Below are 20,548 nucleotides of genomic sequence, written 5' to 3' on the forward strand. Positions count from 1 at the left end.
GATGCATACTGTACATTGCTTTCTAAAACTGTTGAGCCAGACTTAATGTGAGAAAGAGAAAACATGCTTGGCCTCTTCTGTCAGCAGGTTATAACTTCTCTTGAGTTTCTTGAAAGATTTTTGTCATGCACAGAACGAACTTCATCAAAACACAACAGCTTGCAGCCACATTGTTGTCCAGACCAAAGCTTTTAATATAACTTAGCTGCTTATACGTTCATATACACATGTAAGAGGGACTCTGTCTTGTATTTTAATGAGCATGGAGTGTTTGGCCCCAAACTCATCTGTTGGTTTCAGATCATAAATCCGATATCACTGAAATAAAGAGGACACTGTTTATATGAAATGCCTCCTCAAGCAACAGCACCAGTTTATTCCCATTGCCATGCCAACAGTCTGGTAAACGGCAACAGTGTGGAAAGATTAACAGTTGTGTGAAGTAGGTTTCACAGGGCACTAGGTGAAATCCTTTGCGAAATGGCTAAATGGTGCAATAATCCAGGCATTTGTGTCGGACACAGGTTACTATCACTTCACTTGGGTTTTAACAATAGTTTAAAATCTCATGGTAAATCTAATGCGTTGGTCCATATAATAAATAAAATTACTTTTATTGTATGGCCCAAAAAGCACTTTTTTTCCCTTCTCACACTGTAAAAAAAAATTTCATTATTTGTAATCACAACATTTGTTCTTTTGTCAAATCAACTTAAGTCTGCATAATTACATAATTTTTTGAGTTTCTGATGATTAACTCAATCTCCTTCATTGAATTAACTGTTAATTTTTTTAATTTCAATGAACTTAAAATTTTAAGGCAACCAGGTTACTTAGTTTTAAAGTTAAACCAACAATATTTTTTTAAAGTGCAGAAGAAAGTAGAAACACTGAAGATCAGTCTTTTTCTACACATACACTTTTTTTTTTACACATACACGCGGCATTTGAGGAGAATCCTCCATCATGTGGAAGGAGTTTCCCAACCTCACCTCTCTCTTAGAAAACACGGGCGGGTTCACTTGCTCTCTAATGACAATATATTGAGCAAGCCATGCTTTACCCAATTTCATTAGCAAATATCTCTTTTCCTCCCTCCCTCCTTCTGACTGTTTCTTTCTCCCGTTGCTGCAATCTAAACTGAAGACACACATGGGCCTTTCACACCACTTCTGGAAAATTCCTCTCCTCTCAGTCTTTGCTTTAGGGAGGATATGCTCATTTATATCTGTGTTTGTAGGTTATACACCCTGTGGGCACCTGAGGACTGAGGGGTGTGCCAGGGCAGGGCTTTTTCAACCAGATTCTTCCCTGGACGTTTACTGTAACACTAATGTTTGGGGTTGGTTCGGTTTTTCAGTTTTTAAAAAAAGGATAGTCTCTTATGCTCACGAGGTTGCATTTATTTGACCAAAAATACAGTAAAAACAGCAATTTTGACATTTAAAATGACTCTTTTTCAATTTTAATGTGTTTTACAGTGTAATTTATTATGTGACGCAAAGCTGAATGCAAATTCATCTTTAAATGTCTTTAATTGCCATGTTGGCATTGCTTTTGTGCTTGGCCCCACAATTGCTGCTTACAGCTATATTTTTTAACTGTTTTTGTCCAAACAATGAATGTCAATAGGGTCTGAAACAATGTTGGCCCTCATTTGCTTTGATTGTATACGGGAAAAAACCCCTCCAGAGTTCAGTCAAAGTCGGTTATCTTTCAAACAGACATATCAATGGTTAAGAACCCATTCTCGGCCAAACATTTGGGGTCTTTCCAAGCAATAAATTTAGCGACTCACAATCAACTCCAAGGAAACAAGGGAGGAATGACATATTTGTGAATTCCCAAGTGTCCCTCAGCGCTGTATAATGATCGTGGTTAGCTTCTTCAGACACACCTCACACAGCTCATCTGTTTGAGAAGAATTTATGTGTGTTGTATAAGAAAAACAGAATGAGTGAGAAAAAGTGGGAGGCTGAATAGATAGAGACACACCCTGATAACTTTTTTTTAACATCTTCCAGATGATATCTCTATGCTGATGCTTGGTTTGAAAACAACCTCTGATTCATGTCAGCGCATCCAGCTGGTGCCTGCCCTGTTGTTTTCATGTCATGTGTCTTTCCAAAATTCTTCCAGACCCGGCCTTTTTAAATAAACACTTATTTTAAAATGTATAAAACATGTAATTAATCACTATATGTAACAATTCACATAGAAACAATATATACAAGCAGTTATCCCACTTCTGTAAAATCTGTAGCCCTAGGAAATGGAAGTATGCCATGTATCTTTTCCCAAAGAATGTGCCATGTTGTGGCAGCAACTTCAAATAAGCTTGTTTCCAGTGACTCACTGGCCACTCCTATTCTGCTCAGGTGTCTTCACCTATTAACATGTAATGCAAATAGTCTTGCTATGCAGAGCCCCAGTATCTGTAGCCTATATAATGTAAAAACCTTGACTATATATGTGTTCAAAAATGTAGATTGTTTACATCCTGATTAAGGGTAAGGTCATTTTTGATGTATTACACTATTTTATCTTTCTTATTAACATAAAGTTGCGATGTTTTAAGAAGGATTTCATCATTAGAACAGTGTTTTAGTGTCATGGTAAAATAAAATAAAAATCAAGAATGAAGTTATGGCCTTGAGATAATGGATCACTCCTCTTTTTTATGATCATTTATGAAATTATTAGTGCTGAGCAGCGATTAATCGCACCCAAAATAATAGTTTGGATCTACATAATACATGTGTGTGTACTGCGTATAATTACTATGCATATATACACACACATGCATGTATATATTTAAGAAATATATATTTGTACAAAATGTATATTATTTATAAATTAGGGTTGTCAAACGATTAATCACAATTAATCACATCCAAAATAAAAGTCTGTGTCAAATATAAGTGGGTGCACTGTGTATAATTATTTTATATATATATATATATATATATATACACACACATGCATGTATATATTTAAGAATATTTTCATGTATATTCTGTAAATGGATTTATATATAATTTATTTATTATTTATAAATATACATGCATTTGTGTGTGTGTGTGTATATATATATATATATATATATATATATATATATATACAAAATAATTATACACATTGCAAACACATATATTATGTAAACAGAAACTTTTATTTTGGATGCGATTAATCGCGATTAGTCATTCGACAGCCCTATTATAAATTTTAATATTTTATATATAAATATTTTTTTTCTTAAATATATACATGCATGTGTGTATTTATATATACAAAGTAATTATACGCAGTATACACACATGTATTATATAAACACAAACTTTTATTTTGGATGCGATTAATCGTTGCCCAGCACTAACATTATTACCATACCAAATTCATGCTCACTTGCCCAAATAAGTTTCAGGTGTGGGGTTGTGATTGGATAATGCTGAAAACAATGACAATGACAAGTATTATAAAAAGGTGGTTTGGAATTGAAATGGGGAATACTCCCCTCGGCTGACATGTGTGTTTGATTTTTGGGATTGCTTTTAAAGTCTGAGTTTCTGAGCAAAATGCAATCCCCCCATGGTTACAAAATACAGAAACATTTTCTAAACAACCAGTATCCACACTGTGCATTCATTCAGTCATAATGATGAAAACTGAACAGAACTGAACCATCTTAAAGGGACAGTTCACCCAAGAATGAAAATTCTGTCATAATTTCTTCACCCCAGTGTCTTTCAAAACATGTAAAACTTTCTTTCTTCTGTGGAACATTTTTTTTTTTTGTCCATTAAGTCATTGGAGTTCAATATCTTCGTTTATGTTACATGAGGGTAAGTAATGACAGATTTTTCTTTTTTTGGGTGAGCAGAGAGAGTATAAATAAATGAGGGAACTTGTAACAGAATATGGGGTAACACTTTATTTTGATTGTCCACTTTAGACATTCTACTATAAGTAACTTTTCAACAACATGTCAACTAACTGTCATTAGAGTCTTAATAGACTGTCAACCTAATATCTGCTAACACTTTATTTTGTTGGTCCCTCAACAGACATTCAACTGACTACAAGTAACTTGGCGACTACAAGTAAATGTATTCTCCTAACCAAAGCCTAACACCTAACCATAACCAGTCTACTATATAATATACTAATACTTTAATGAGAGTTAGTTGACATGTAGTTGAAAAGTTACTTATAATTAGTAGAACGTCTAAAGTGACTATATCAAAATAAAGTGTAACCGAATTGAAGCCCCGCCTTTTGTTTAAAACAGCCAATCACGTTTTTAATAGAAATGTCACCTGTTTTTTGTGTGTGTGATGAGCTAAAGTAGCGAAATGTGTTGTACTATTTTGCATTTTATTTATGAATATATTTAGCTGAAATATAATCTTCAGTCTTTCCCCATTTAGTTAGATACCTTCCATTAGCACTGCGTTAAAGAAGATTAATGGCGCCTCTTACATCTGCTATACGCCTCATTGAAACATCCCTCAACCATCTTTCCATCTGGTGTTCCCTACCTAAAAAATGCATTGTGTGATGGCCAGTCAATAGTCGGAAGCTCTCATGATAAAAGTAGACATCTCTTAGAGGAACTGTTTTTTTACGTCTCTTGTCCAAAAACAGTTGTTGTGATTTCCTCAAGCTACTGCAAGATGAAGGACAATACAACGGTGTGTTTGGCCTTAGGGGGAAGATTTATGCTCTCTGTCCCATTTGTATGGGCTTCCACTGACAGGAGTTCCCCGCTCCAGTAGAAGAATTCTCCCACACAGATGACCCACGTGGCGAGCAGGGATGTCCTCGGATAATTTTAGCCAGCTGACGTCGTTCCGTCTTCCTACCTTACATCTGTTTCTCCTTTTGTTCCTGATGTCTGCTATTAACTGTATCGCTTTTTTCGTCTCTGAAATTGAATGTCAAACACATGTGCTTCTGCAAGGAACAAAGCTGTTTGAGAGAGAACGCATGTTAGCAACCAGACCTCCCTAATGCACAATGTTATGTTTTGGTCCCCATTGATTTTCACTGTATGGACAAGTCTTTAATCCAGAGAATCCTCTAAATATCTTCTTTTGTGTTCTGTAGAAAAAAAGAAAGTCAGGTTTGGAATGGCTACTCATTTAACAACATTGTTTTCCCTATAATTTTAGCGTGGATAACCAGATCTTTTCCTGAAATTACATGATCTCAGAAGGTAGATTCATTTTTTGCACATGGCGCATCAGGGAAAATCTCACAGAGAGCTCACATTCATCACAACTCCAACACATCCTGCCTGGAGTCCATTGCAGGAAAGAGTGGGTCACCACAACATTATGTAATGGGCTCTTTGCTGTCATGGCAACGCTGTGGGAACTGGACTATTTGTGCGGTTGGAAGCTGTGGCGTATGTTGACAGAATGTTCCTCGCATTGGGTTCCTGGATGGGTTTGGCTTTAAGCACTCAGTCAGGGAGTTCCCTCTCTGACACAATTCAGGGTTTGGAGTTCTGTGCACTTACTACGTTTTTGGTCACATCCACTTATTTTTTATTTTTCCACAGGATCTAGAAGAGGTTTTGTACTGTATTCTGAAAAAGGGATCGATCTCAGGCCAGATCGATTTGGCAAAGACGATGACGGGCCATTTTGTAAGTCCAGAAGTATTTATCTTAAGGTCTTTTTATATTTTGATTACCCTTATTAAACCAATTCAATGCACTTCAGATGAACTGGTTCTATGCCTTTATTTTGTTATTTGATAGAAAATGAGAAGGCCTAAGAGATTTATTATCCATTGATGCTGGTAAAAGCATGAATGGGTTAAACTCTAATCCATCAAAAGTATACAATTGACACACACACACAGAGGGAGGTCAAAGAATAAGTTGAAGACTGTTTACCAGTTAATTCACCAGAAAATGCAACACCATTTACAAAAAAGCGAAATCTGTTACAGAAAGTAGCCTGTGATTATCTAAATATATTTCCAAATGCAATAGCTAATAAAAGTTATTAATTATGTCTGAAAACACTGTTCTCAGCAACAAGTCTTTTCCCAACCCTGTTTAAAACTAGGCCTATGCTTCCATCTAGATATCATATCAATATAAATAATATCAAAATAGCTTTTTATTATTGATTTGTATGGTTACATGTTTTTATAAGTGTCTTAACTTCCACAATCCTGAGAAGTACATTTTGAATCATTTTTTCAATGAACCCCTCTGGATTCCTGGACCTCATTTTGATTCTAATTGATCTAATTACATACCCTGACTAATTGCATCAATTATGGGACTTCTGTCACTTACAACCACTCGGGCTCCTGGTACAGTTTGATCCGAGGAGAGTTCCTTTATTCTTTGTCATTCGCATGTAACATTAAAGCAGTCCATTTGAGCAGAGCCCTCTATATCATTTGTGAGAGATGGGAATGTTGCATTTTGAGGCGAGTATGACTCACTGGACTTAAATGAGGGATACAAAAAAAATGAGAGAAATTTACCCTTGTGGTTTGTAGTATGTTGGCATTAGGGATAATAGATTTAAAAATTGAACAGTGAAGATAATTATGGCTCCTCACATGTCAGTGCGTTTTTAATGACTTGTATCTGTTACTAATGAGTACAGAGGTCTGATAAGGGACGTATCCACCAGGTGAGCCCCCTTCCTGATAAAGAAGGCACTGTCTGCATCACTCTGAGTCACCGGGCCCTGTGTTTGTGTTTTTTATTGTATCCAGGCAAAGGCAGTCTGAAGTTTCCATCGTTCAGCTCGGAGCAGCACTTTCCTGAACTCTGGCCAGGAAAATGTGTGTCGGCTTGGCAGCTCGGCTCTGGGAAGACTATGGGCAGAAACTGGTGGAGTTTTGCGGCAGAGGGCTTTATATAGCATTACAGCTCCTCGGGACTCCCTCTTTGGTGTAGAAGGTATCAATAGAGGGATACTGTACAGCAAGATATTCAATACATGAACATAATAAGAGATGAAAACAGCATATATGACTTGAAGAAATTAGTTTGTTATGGTTCAAAATTAATATTGTGCTTGTAAACTGTAAAATGGATCTTTTGTAGACATTTTTTGGCCATGGAGCCCAGTCCACTTACAGGAGTTTGACCCCTGGGACCAATAGTCTGTTACCTTCAGATAAAGCTTTAATTTCATGTTCAGCTGCACAGGGAAAACAAATGCTTTTCCCCGGTCTCTGCTAATTACTGGCATCCCATTTCAGGAAGAAGTTTGGCCCAGTCCTCCTGTTTTCTCTGTTATCAACTACATAACATCCTGCATGAGCACTGAGGCAGGCCGGTCCACTCAGAGAGAGAGAAATAGACAGAGAGACTCCTGTATCAGGTTGGTGGAGGGAGGTAGGATATGGAAAATATTTACTTATTTTAGGTGACATGTAGTCAGCCACTATTATAATGTCACTGGTATAAACTTTTTAAAATAGATTTAGTTTTTATTTAGCAATAGTGCTGTCATTGAAATATAACTGTTGTCATTAACGTCATGATTTCTGATCAGTTTTTAGAACGGTAATAAAAAAACTAACATTTGGTAAATATGTAAAAAGGTAATATTAAAAATATAGCTGCGAGCAGCGATGACGGGCCTGGTTCCGGCTTTGGCCCTTTCATCGCTGTTCGCAGCTATATTTTTAACATTACCTTTTTACATATTTACCAAATGTTATATTTTCCTTTCAGGGCTTGGGCCCTAAATATGTGGTATGTGAAAACAATATTAATAGTAAGAAAACTGTACAAAACCACAGTATTCTTAGATTCATAACTTGCATTTTCAAATGAATCACGATTGAATTACCATCTTCTCGGAGACAAAACTACTGTCACCACAGTGCTGTGTCTTCTTAACAGATTACAGAGGCTTCAGAGGGCTTGCTGCCAATACAGTTGCTCTGTTTATGAATCCACATTGGCTACTTAATTCCTCCTGAATATGCTCACCTTTAAACATGAACAGTGTGATGATGCCAAAGCAACTGAAACCTCCCTTTTCTCCATAACATGATGAGCGGATGACCATAGGCTTTAGAACCAACCAATCACAGCTTACTCATGCTAGATGGCAGCGTATCCGACCGGAGATGTCTGCAAGGAAATACAGAGATTTTTGGCAACAGCTCTGAGGAACATTTGTGTTTAAAGGTGATGTGTCTCTGAATCTGTGACGAAACAAGCACTTTCAAACTCTGTGAACATGAATAATAATATCAGCAGTGAAGGCTTCCATCATGCCTGTCCCTTTAAGGCAAATCAGTTCACTTGGCAGCCATTATGGAGGGCAATAAAAGTGCAGCACCTTTCTACTTTAAATCTTAACTGTTTGCATTTTATAAATATTTTAGATGTAGCATCATGAATGTAGCTCAAATCATGTGTATTTTTAAGACTAGCGGATAAGTTCAAGTGTGTTCTAGAGTAAAAAAAACTCATTGGCTCTTTAACTGCAACCATTTCTACAGCTGCTATATAAAGTCTTGCGATTTTCCCATTAATTTTTCTATGAGTGGTCCGTCCCCCTTTCCCTAACAATGTCTCGGATCATGCTAGGATCCTGAAGTACCCTAAAAACTCCTTACATGGTTTTGGTGGAAACATTAAACTCTGCAGAGCATCTGATATGGACATGCTCCTGCCGTCACCAAAGTGAAAAAAAAAACCTGAGGACTGTGTGTTTAAAATTCCCCGCTTGAAAGTCCCAGTGGACCTTTTATGTTTTGCTCTCAGAGTTCGCCATCAAATTTAAGAGCTGTGCAGACGTTTTGCTAAAAAGAAAAAGGAACAAAAAAGACAATGACAGGGGACTTGCAGGGAACACGCTTCAGCCCATTTTCAGACCATTTTCAACAACAGCTCAAAAGGGACACACACAGTTTAACCCTTTAACAGTGTGTACTCCTGTCAAAGGACTGTGTAATCTTTCAATTGAAGTTAATTTTTATAACTCGCTGCAGTTAATTGGGCATGTTGAGAGGTATTTTTTAGCCTTCATAAGAAGCCTGAGGCATGTTCTTCCCTGCCTTTGTACAAGCGGATGTGATTTTCCATTAACTTGTTAACACACATCAGCGGCATTTAACCACCCCTCCACAACACCTGAAAACATTTTCATTGACTTGTTGTCTAAATAATGTCATTAAGCACATTTAATGTCAAAACACAAAAGAGATAGTTCAACCAAAAATGTATAGCCTATTTCCATTGATTAAGTCAGTTATCATTTACTCGCCCTGGTGTTTTTCTGTATGCCATTCTTTCTTTTTCGGACCAGGAAAGAAGATTAAAAAAAAATGTCCCACTCTCACTCATCCATAACATGACAGTGAATATAATAGAGACTTCATGCTTAAAAAAATGATGGAAATGAATAAGAAAGGTCCCATGCGTGTTGTCGTATATTGAACTGCGCCGCTAGTCTCATGAATGTGTAATCCTGCATCACAAAAGTCAAACAGCCAAGGTAAGGATTTAAATTTGGGTTTGTTATTCAATGTTATTGAATTTGGCGAGTTTTTGTTTGCCCATTTAATTAGACAGGGGCTGGATTCATGACTTAAAATAGCTGCCTTATTACTAGGCTAAAGGACATAGTTTTAGCATTAGCATGATCTTTGGAACACTTTCAAAAGCACCACCACTTTGAAAACAAATTGCCAACTCTAAAACCTTTTATCAAACCCAGATAGCTTTCGCAAGCCAAAAGAGGTCTTAAGAAGATCACATTCCTCAAGAGCACCCAATGGTAATTCAGCTTCCTCATGACCATGCCCTTTGTTTTTATCTGCTCATTGTTTGTGGTAGTATTGGGATTGCAAAGAGCAGTGATCTCTCACACATCTGTTTTTAAATACTCATTACACCCTCAATCAAGCGAGCAGGGTATTGGTGGTCTCATTATTGTATGTTGATGACCGGAGCTTCCTTTTGAACTCCCCGGGACACTCCACCCACCTGCGCACACTCATTCACTCCAGGTCACATTCATACCGCGGGAAGTGTGTGGTCTGATAGCTGCGTATTTGGTTTCAAACACTGTTTTTCCATGAAAAGACAAAGGTTTGATGACACTGAGCTTGGAATTCAGCCTGCGGGGTTCACCGTGTCAAAGACTGCAGTGAAGGCCGTACAGTTTATGTAGCTGAGTTTTCCTTGCAAACTAATGTCCATAATGATAGATTGGTGGATTTAGAGTACACACTTTTATGTAGACTGCATAAATGAGACAGTTAACCACTCATCGGTATCCCTGATATGATGTTTGTGGAACAAGGTGGAAAGGAGGCAGCCGAGGCCTAAAAATAGCCTCAACAGGACCGTTTCATCGCCGTAGCTTGGAAGGAAAGAGAAGGAAAGCTGTGTGTGAGCTGATAGTGTGGTTGGAGAGAAGGTGTAATTAAAGACTAAATTTAACTTGGGAATTCCACTTTGGGGGAACCCTAGATGAGAGTTTGCGTGACCATTAGCAACATGCTAACCGCCCTCAACTCAAGATGAAAAAACACTACAGAAAAAAAAACAAAATGGCTTTTCTCTCTCTAATTGTGTTCCCCTTTAGCCATCATTCTTTTGGCACAGAATCAGGGGGAGTGTTCCTGTAAAACTTCACTGTTTGAATTTGGGGGTCCGTGGCTAGCATGGTTTTTATGCACACTAATTCAGGTAGCACATTCAAGTGTAGTCATCATATTCCAGTGCAAACAAGTCTGGAAAACTACTAGAGCAGTGACGGTTGACAGTGTTTGCTTTGGACTGCACGGCTACTCCAGCGTTTTCTGTCAAAATGTACACATAGTTAATAGCTAACTGTGAAAATGATAAATTAAAGTGTGAATAAAAATAATTGGTTTATGTAACACATTCATGTTTTGCAACCATAAATGATGCAGATAGATAGCTAGCTATATAGCTAGCTAGACAGATAGATATCTTTAATTTTATTTAATAACTTATTTTAAAAAGTTCCTTCAATTTTATTTAATGGGATCAGGGTGGAAGATTTGTTTACTTCATCTGTCTAGAGATCTTTGTGGTTTTATAAATGTATTTTTCTGGAGAAGGATGATGCCATGTTGGAATTGTTGACCTGACTAGTCGTGCTATGCCCATTGTCTAAGAATACTGCATTCAGACATCACATAATACTCATTTTGGACTAATCATTTTTACATAGATAGAGACCTTATGCACCAGAGAAACGTGGGCGCCGTCATCTTTAGAATATTGTCTTTGAACTTCCGGTTCTGTAGCCTATATTTCTATGGCATCGCTGTCGAGGAATAATTACCTGGTGAAGTGGATTTCCTTATTGTAGAGTTAAAAAAAAGTTATCATGAGCATTGTAATGTTTATCATAAGCATTGTAAAGCATGTCTTAACAAATGTCTAACGGGAATTTTTTTACGAGCAGTTCATTCATAACTATGCAAGATTGCTGTGCAAACAAAGACCGGAAGTCAAAAGACAACGAGCGCAACGCTGAAAAGGGGCGGGACTACATACAGTAGGAAAATAGGCATACTCGAACATGAGGTAACATGATGGAAACAACATTGAGGACACAGGAAAAAACACGAAATATTCACAAAGAAATGTCTTTTTACTTTAGATGTTATTTAAAATGAGTTTTATTAGTTTTATTAAATATTAACATAAATGTAAAAAATATTTAACACACTCCTATGTTCACCCTAATGTGATTATGTGATCATTAACAACTAATATGATTTCTAAACATTCTGAGTTTATGATTCTATCCACTGTATCCAGTGTGGCAGTATGTTTTCATGAAGGGAAAATTTATTATAGGGCAGCTTATAAAAGCACAAAGGAAGTGCATGAAACAGGATCACTGGCCAGCATTTCCAGACTTGGCCTAAAATGAAGGGAAAAGACACACCTGAAGCTGTTGTGCAACAGCACCGGTATGCACGATCTGAAATGTTAAGAGTCATCTACCTGATCTAAACTATGCTGGAAAATGGTTTGAGGGGTCTGTCATGCGATGGAGATGAATATTCCTCTGTGTGCGACTGGGCAGCTAGCATTGAAGCTTGTAAGGACTCGAGGGCTTGTTCATGCAACACCTCTGCAAAAGCTGCTCCACAGTTAGTACAGATGGAAAAAACGTATTTATCTCCTCCCGCAAAGCTCTATCGACTAATGCGACCTCGGGCTCTGGGCGGATCCCTGGTGTGTTTACCACACCTTCAGCCAGTGTGTGTTCGCAAGCACAGAGCAACGTGGGTACAGATGAAGAGATTGGGTGGTTTTGACAGGTTCAATGTGCTTGGAAAAGTTACAAAGCATTAAATTTGATCTGTATAGACAAAGGTACATGCTGGCAGAGACCATGAAGGCTAATGTAATCTCTCTAGTCTTTCATTTCCTTAAGTTGATCTAAGTTCAGTCTTTATAAGCGTCAATGGAGAAACAAATGCAGCTTTTATGTCTGAATGAGTTATGCAATGTTTAAGCAAAGACTTTTATTATCAGTGAGTGCTGTTTCCTTCGGCTGAAGACTATTGAAATCTGTTTTGATTGCCAATTGCCTGCCCTAGCCAGGAATACTGTATATTTACACTTCATTTTTTTATAGTGTAATTGTAGTAATTGTACTGTAATGCATGTGAAAATATGAGGTTCCAGACCTGGAAGGTGATAACAATAGAGTAACATTGCTAGGCTGATTCTCACGATTACCGCATGTCAGGGTTTATTGTGATGTGCCGGTATAAGGAGATTCACAGAGCTGAGAGCTTTAACAGATGAGGTGACTACATCATTGTGCTGATTTCATTGTTTTTCTGCAGGTAGATTTATATCACAGAACCATGGAATGTGACCTTTGGCTAATTCATCAAAAATCCCTAGCACTGTTTGTGCCTTAGGATGAACAGTTTTCCTCACACCCTGAGCATGCGAGTGTACATTTTTGTCATCATACATCATAACATTGTTGACACCACATGTATTTTACGGTCTGTGCTAACCTTACCATTAAAAAGTCAAATTATTTTATATTTTAAAAGACTTGCTGATTTTGAAACACGCTAGAATTTTGAGCATGGCATGGTTGTTGGTGCCAGACGGGTCATTCTGAGTATTTCACAATCTGCTCAGTTAATGGGATTTTCACGCACAACCATTTCTAGGGTTTACAAAGAATGGTGTGAAGAGGGAAAAACATCCAGTATGTGGCAGTCCTGTTGGCGAAAATCCCTTGTTGATGCTAGAGGTCAAAGGAGAATGGGCCGACTGATTAAAGCTGATAGAAGAGCAACTTTGACTGAAATAACCACTCGTTACAACCGTGGTATGCAGAAAAGCATTTGTGAAGCCACAACACGCACAACCTTAAGTCGGATGGGCTACAAAAGCAGAATACCCCACCGGGTACCACTCATCTCCACTAGTAGTTAATAGGAAAAAGAGGCTACAATTTGCAAGAGCTCACCAAAATTTGACAGAAAAATGTTGCCTGGTCTGATGAGTCTCGATATCTGTTGAGACATTCAGATGGTAGAGTCAGAATTTGGCGTAAACAGAATGAGAACATGGATCCATCATGCCTTGTTCCCACTGTGCAGGCTGGTGGTGGTGTAATGGTGTGGGGGATGTTTTCTTGGCACACTTTAGACCCCTTAGTGCCAATTGAGCATCGTTTAAATGTAACAGCCTATCTGAGCATTGTTTCTGACCAATCAATGCCACATAGAATTAAGGCAGAGAAGGCGAAAGGGGGTCAAACACAGTAATAGTATGGTGTTCCTAATATTTCTTTAGGTGAGTGTATATGAAGAGTTCAGATGCAAAAGCCTCTAAATGCCATTTGAAATTTTCTTCTTTAACAATGATTTTTGTCAAACTTGTATATTTAAGTTCAGTAATTTCACTTAAACAACAATTAATAGGTAATTATCATTGCCATTTAAGTGAAATCACTGAACTTAAATATACAACCTTGATAAAAATGATCATTCTAGAAGAAAATTTCAAATGGCACTTAGAGGCTTTTGCATCTGAACTCTTCATATAATCAATGCTATTGACCCAAGTGCCCAAAAATCGTCATGACCAACATACCAAGTCCTCATGGAAAGTATGATTTTGAGAGGATTTTAAAAATGCCTCACTTGATTTGCTAATAATGTAAACCTCAGCTATTAAATTTGATTTGTTTTATTCAACCTTATAAGAAAGCTGTCATTCACCTGCTTATTTGTCATAAAAATTACATATTGGTTTGATTACTTCGCTTCAGTAGCTTGTTGGGCTGGTCCCGTGGCATATCCTCAAGGGGAAAACTGTTGAACTGAAGTTATTATGACTGTAAAAGATTGCTCCTGAATAGATCAATCAGACTTGCATGCCAAACCCTTCATCACAGATTATAGTACTTACAGATACATTTATTGAAGAGCTTAGCAGTGAAGTCTGATTGCTCTGTTTCACATTTTTATTTGGACCAAAAATAAATAAAAAATACAGTACACCCATCAAACTCGAGATCATCTTTCATAGACCATTCATGAATCATGATGCTGACAAAGTTTGATCACCGCTTCAGTCACACATGCTGTTTTGCTGTTAAAAAATCAGCTGTGTGTTTATCCATAGGGATTATGGCCTGTATTGTGCGTGTCCATGTGGGTAGAATGTGCTTTTCACTCCCTCTGTTGTGCTTTTGCTCTGCTGTCATGAGCCGCCACGGCCTCACCCCTTTTTCCTCCCGACTGTTAACACAATGAGTTTGTTGTTTATGTGTGTATTAGTTCCAGTGAAACTCCCTCCATTCCCTCTGGTTATAGATAAACATTATATTCAGACATTTGGTAAGAATTATGAAAACAAAGTGTTAGGGCTACATGTTTAGCAGAATGATCAAGCTGGTCCCCATCCACTTTCATTTTGTTAGGTTTTTTTAAGCATGTTGGTTGCACCACATGACTTTGATTTGGTGAAAAAATAAAGGCAACATTTTTTAGTTAAAATATTACTATAATACAAGAAATTTTAAACGATTATGCAAAAAGGTGTCATGCTTTTTTCATTATATAGTATCAGGGCTGTTCCATTACCCTGACATTTTACACAAAGACAGGTTTTTTGATGACATCATCCTAATTTTTGGGTGAACTGTCTCTTTAAAAAGTCAAATAGCAAACCAAATAGAATCAATGTAGTGTCCAGTGTAAAAAAAATATGGAGAGCAGCCTATTGGCTGAAGTTAAGACTGTGTCTGAAATCTAAAAAAAATACTGCCCTTTAAGATAGCCTAGTACATTTGGTTTTAAAACAGTACAGTTTATGCATAAAATCAATTGTGTGGAGACAGTCTGTTGGATGGAGTTCCAGAAAATCAATGTTGCTTTTAATTGATTTTTAACAGGTGACCTTAAAGGGATTCCTCAGGACAATATGGTTGTATAAAGAACTTTTAGGCATATGTGTAAATAAAAATGTCTCCTCCAAGAATCCAGTGTAGCTTAATGATTAATGAAAAGCAAAACGGAGGGAGATAAACATTTAGCAATGCCATAAAGTTTAAAAACTTTATATGAATGAATATGAATATGAATATGAATATGAATGAATGAAACGGTTGAAGAAAAAGTAACGTTACTTCAAATAGCGACCTACAGTATAGGCTACTCTAGAGGAAACAATAGCCTATGTTACATTCCTTGAATTCTGTTTCAATAAACGACGTTTTGAGATAAGGACGGCTAGACAGGGATTTATTCCTAAAAAGGTTCCTTATCGTTGTTCCACATTTGTCTGAACCAGTGAATGAGCGTCGTGTGTGTGTGTGTTTTGTCCGGTTTTGTCAGCGCGTGAACGCGTCTTCCGTGAGGGGCGTGGAAGCGTCCTGTCTCGAGCGCACAGTGCGTGTACAGCAGGCGCGACAGACAGCAGTGCGCGCCTCGCATCTCCAAAACAAAAAAAATGGGGCTTGAAAAAGAAAAAGCGGAGACCAGTGTCATTATGGATGAGGATGAATTCAATAGATCGATTGAACCTATACTTGGTAAAAAACCGAAAGTGTATTCGGAGGTCCCGGACAGAGATCCTAAAGATATTAACTCGCATTTAAAGGTAGGTGACAACTGAATGCGAGATATTTTACTAGCACTATCACTTATTCTATTAATAGGCTAAACATCGGTGCCAAACATCGTTGATACAAGAGTTGATGCTCACGGTATGAAGCGAAGTTTTTTTTTCACTTACCGCCATCACGTGCATTCATGTTTTTCTATTCTATTTTACTAAGTTTAATTGCACATGCGCAGTAATAATCATTTTTATTGGCTTGATTGTTTTGCATGGCCTACAGTAGCCTCATTATTTTAGAAACAAAATAGACTGGTTTCACTTCATTTTGATGGTCCCTTCAACACATTCTGATAAGTAACGTTGCACCTACTACTAGTGTTAGTATTAGTAGACTTGGGGTTAGAATAAGTTGACATGTAGTTGCTAAGTTACTTATAGACAGTAGTATGTCTGTTGATGACCATCAAAATAAAGAGTTAGCAGATATTAAGCAGACAGTCTACTCTAATGAGAGTTAGTAGCAAGTTGACATGAAGTTACTAATAGTCAACAGAATGTTCCAAAAGGACCATCAACATAAAGTGTTACCTAGACTTTCATCAGCACTGATCTTTTGTTCTTTATAGGTGTATAGTTAAAATTTGGACTAATTTAGTAGTTGAGTTTGTGCACTATTGATTTTCATATTTTATGTTTGATTCCTCAGGTTGGTTTTGAAGACATCATTGCTGAGCCGATCTCTACACACAGCTTTGACAGAGTGTGGATCAGCAGTCATGCTGTGTTCGAGCTGGTGAAATACGTCTTCTACCGGATCCTCACCACGTTTCTGGCTATTCCCTTGGCATTTATTGCGGGGATTGTTTTCGGGATCCTCAGCTGTATACATATTTGGTATGAAAAGACTTCTTGTTGGGGAAGGCTGTTGGCTCTCTGTTGTATTTTCCACTGCCCAATTGCAAAATATTTGCCATGGCCACTTCCCACCTAGATAAAGACTGGCATTTGACAAAATTGAAGAAATAACACAGAGAAAGTCTTGCGTACAGGCTTTGTGCAGCACAGGTGGGCCTGCATTTTCACATATGGTGGAAAAATCCACACATAACTCTCATTGGATTGTTAACATTCTAGTCAAGTGGGTTTCCCCCCCCCGACTTCTTAGGGGTTTGACACATGCAAGCAGAAACTTGGCAAAGCATGGTGCTTGACCCTTGTGCAGTTTACATCAGCAGCTCTTTCAGGGTCAGTGTTCCTGAGGTGCACACTTTAAAAACTTTACAACCCAGAGTAGCAGAGTGACCCCATTAGCTTAGGAATGAGTCGTGCTGACACATTTGCCAGATAAGATCAAATGTCAAGATGTACCTCATTAAGGAAGAAGAGAAAACTACTTTTTAAAATTTTGCATGTCTATGTTGCTATAGTGGGCGACAACTTAGATTGTGGGGTTTGTTGGATAGTACATGTGTCTTTTCTAAGAGATTGTGCTTATAATTTTAGCTTCATATAGTCAGGTAGATGCTAAAACAAAGTGAAAAATAATTCAATATTATAAAGAATTGGAAATTGGCTGTTTTTATTTGGGGTAAGTATTAATCACATAGCATCTACCCAGAAATCCTTATACCAACCACCTAGTACGCACCTTAATAATTGCGTAGCAATGTGTTTATAGGATTTTGTATATTTAACGTGTCACAGACATGAATGATGCATTTTTATTTTTCCAAAACTAACCATCCTAGCATCCTAGCAAGCAACAACACCCTAAAATTCACCTACATCACCAAGTATAGTGTTAAAACCCACAGGACCTTAAAAGCTGCAAAGCAACACCCTAGCAACCATATAGAACACCAAATATAGTGTAAAACAAATCAGGCTGAATATTGGCAAATACATAGCAATGTTTTAGCAACTATTTAGAACACCAAGCATAGAGCTTAAATCGCAATGAACTGGAGCAACAGCATAGCAACACCCTAGCAACCACCCAAAATAGTGCTAAAAACTCAGAGAACTATAGCAACTACATAGCAACACCCAAGCAAACACCCACAACATTGAGGATGTGAGTTTTGCACAAGTGAGGCACCACTCACAAATAATTTTTTTGCTCACAATAATGTGGTTAATTATAAATTAGTTTAATGTTATGAATGCCCTAAAAGACTTTGTTACAAAAAATACGATTTTATATATTCTCTCATCTCATAAATTCCTTACAGATGGCCAGTGACACATCTTGCATATGTTTTTAAGGTCAACAATATCAAAGGTGATGATTTAATGGGACCATGTGAAATGAAGGATAATGCTTCGCACACTTTCCAGGGTACATTTGTACTCCGGAACAAAGAGAGAGGAACTCGTTCACCTTGATGTGAATGATTATTATATAAGCCCTATATATCAGCACACATGATGATGAGTTATTTTCCATCTGCAGGGTGGTGATGCCAATGATCCATGGCTGCATGATGACACTCCCCTCCATCCAAGTGATCTGGACCAGCTTGATGGACATGTTTATAGGGCCTTTCTTCTTCAGCATTGGACGGTGCTTGTCATCCATCAATATCAAGACTGTGCAAAACTGAGCAAGTCTGTCCAGATCTAACTCCGCATAGAAGTGTTGCAGAATCTTTCTGTTTTGTTCTTCTGGCCTCCTTTTTGAGGGTTATTAGCTGAAGGATAAGTTGTCCTTGACTTCTGAAGCAAAGAGAAGTGAACTTTTATTTCACTTCAGTAGACAATTGAAATATTCATTCCGTTTTTTTAGCCACGGACATGTCCACCTTGTAATGGGCGGCGTCAATGCTTACATGATTTTTCAATACTGTTATGTAAGTCTAATTAAGCTTTTGTGACTTTTTAAAGATTTTATTGTAATGATTGAGATTTATTGTGCTACTGCATGTAATATGACATTGCAATAAGCTCATGATGTGCTTGTAAGGAAAACAAATATGCAACTACTTCCAAATAGGGTTGTAGTGTTGTGCGATTTATTATTTATATTGTTTGGAGTTGATCGATTTTTATCAACAAGAGTAAATTAGATGATTTGATGGAATTTCAATGTGCAAACTATTTATGATTTTCAGGTACATTCCTATTATATAGAGCATTATACAAATATCACGTTTTCTTTCGTATTAATGACTTCTTTTTGTAATGATGAAATAGAGACCAAATGGCGATTAGTTTGACTTGCAAAGCCACATTTGACATGCTGTTTGCCATTGATTGTGCTTTGTTAGTGGCTCCTCCGAGTAAATGGAATATTTGACTGTGCAATGGAACATTAGTGGCTCAGGTGCCGTTTCCTCACCCCTGCTGAATGATGTCATGTAGCAAACATCTTGAACACAGCTCAGCTTATGAAAGACAGCACTAAATGCCTTTCAGTTCACAAATAAAATTATTTTTGGAATTTGAATGGACTGTTTTCTTTTGCATGAAGATCACTGTGAGGCACATGAATGTTTAATTGACAAGATTTAACATCTTGTGCAATGTGAAAAACCCTTTGCGGGTCATGTTCAATGCAGCAGATATAAATGCAGCCGCTTTAAACGTGTATGTTTTTAGAAAAGGGTCTGTGTTCTTTTAAGTTCTTAACAGATGGGTTTTAATAATGTCTCAATCTGCATTCTTATTTTGCAGAATAATAGGTTTACTATGAGGAATAGTTAGTAAATATAAAGTAATAATTATTTAAAACATTATATAAAGTTTTAAACAGATGTAATACATGCTACTTTTTTACCTGAGCAACAGCGACCTTTGGCCGCTAGCTATCTCGTCATTGTTTGCATATTTTGCATTGCCTGCACATCCCAGCATCTGAACTAGATACACAAATGTAGAATAAATGGACACTAAAAGATGTATAGATATGTAAAGTAAATTATTGAAACGTCATAGCCTAAGTATCACAAGTTACAACTGCATTATTGTTGAAAACATTCCAAACTAAAGTGCAGGTTTTGCCTTGAGGTGTGTTTTGGTATGCAAACCGACCTTAGAGAGTCACATTTTCAGGTTTATACATTTCAAGTCAAGAATGAATTTCTTTACAGAGCTAAAACTTTACTCTAAAACTAAAATAGTAACCAATAAGTGTTAGGTTTAAAACATCATATAGCTGTGAAATTAATAGTTTGGTTTGCCAATTTATTTTGGTCACTACATAATCCACATACTTCTGAATTCAGGTTGATTTGGACACTTTTTAATTTCAATGGCAAAAAGTGTCCCTATCGCCATTAATTCCCCCCAATTTGTGTTGCTTTTTATTTGTGATTATTTCTCCCTTGCTCTAACGTGGAGAAATAGGGATTATTGTACCCTTGCTCTAAGCGAGTACACGACCGTGCAAGAAAATATGGTACAGTGCCCAAATATGCCTCCCATTTGGGGAAAAATCACGTCAAAATCTCCAACCAACCACTA

The 20,548-nt window shown here is 37.3% G+C and overlaps 1 protein-coding gene and 1 long non-coding RNA gene across 4 annotated transcripts; both read left to right on the top strand.

Annotated features, from left to right (window-relative positions):
• Positions 1-3,731: 3,731 nt before the first annotated feature.
• On the top strand, positions 3,732-9,776 carry LOC148965075 (uncharacterized). 3 transcript variants are annotated; one of them, XR_016150764.1, is made up of 4 exons: positions 3,732-3,842; positions 5,564-5,650; positions 6,745-7,358; positions 7,886-9,776. It is a non-coding gene; the product is annotated as an uncharacterized LOC148965075 (long non-coding RNA). The 3 variants fall into 3 exon arrangements; XR_016150763.1 differs by lacking the exon at positions 3,732-3,842 and having other exon boundaries at positions 4,405-5,650; positions 6,745-6,931; positions 7,237-7,358; XR_016150762.1 differs by lacking the exon at positions 3,732-3,842 and having other exon boundaries at positions 4,405-5,650.
• Positions 9,777-15,901: 6,125 nt separating this feature from the next.
• On the top strand, positions 15,902-19,532 carry cav2 (caveolin 2). Its single transcript, XM_039647018.2, has 3 exons — positions 15,902-16,126; positions 16,794-16,981; positions 18,540-19,532. Exons 1-3 carry the CDS (start codon positions 15,977-15,979, stop codon positions 18,688-18,690), a joined length of 489 nt encoding a protein of 162 aa, XP_039502952.1. The 5' UTR covers positions 15,902-15,976; the 3' UTR covers positions 18,691-19,532.
• The last annotated feature ends 1,016 nt before the right edge of the window (positions 19,533-20,548 follow it).

The sequence above is a fragment of the Pimephales promelas genome, chromosome 25 (genome assembly GCF_988280905.1).
Source record: "Pimephales promelas chromosome 25, fPimPro1.hap1.1, whole genome shotgun sequence".
Classification (NCBI taxonomy): Eukaryota; Metazoa; Chordata; class Actinopteri; order Cypriniformes; family Leuciscidae; genus Pimephales; species Pimephales promelas.

Coding starts and splice junctions, on each gene's coding strand:
- cav2 (XM_039647018.2), top strand. CDS start 15,977: ATGGGGCTTGAAAAAGAAAAAGCGGAGACCAGTGTCATTATGGATGAG. Junction 16,127..16,793: donor ATATTAACTCGCATTTAAAG/GTAGGTGACAAC, acceptor TTGATTCCTCAG/GTTGGTTTTGAAGACATCAT. Junction 16,982..18,539: donor CTCAGCTGTATACATATTTG/GTATGAAAAGAC, acceptor TTCCATCTGCAG/GGTGGTGATGCCAATGATCC.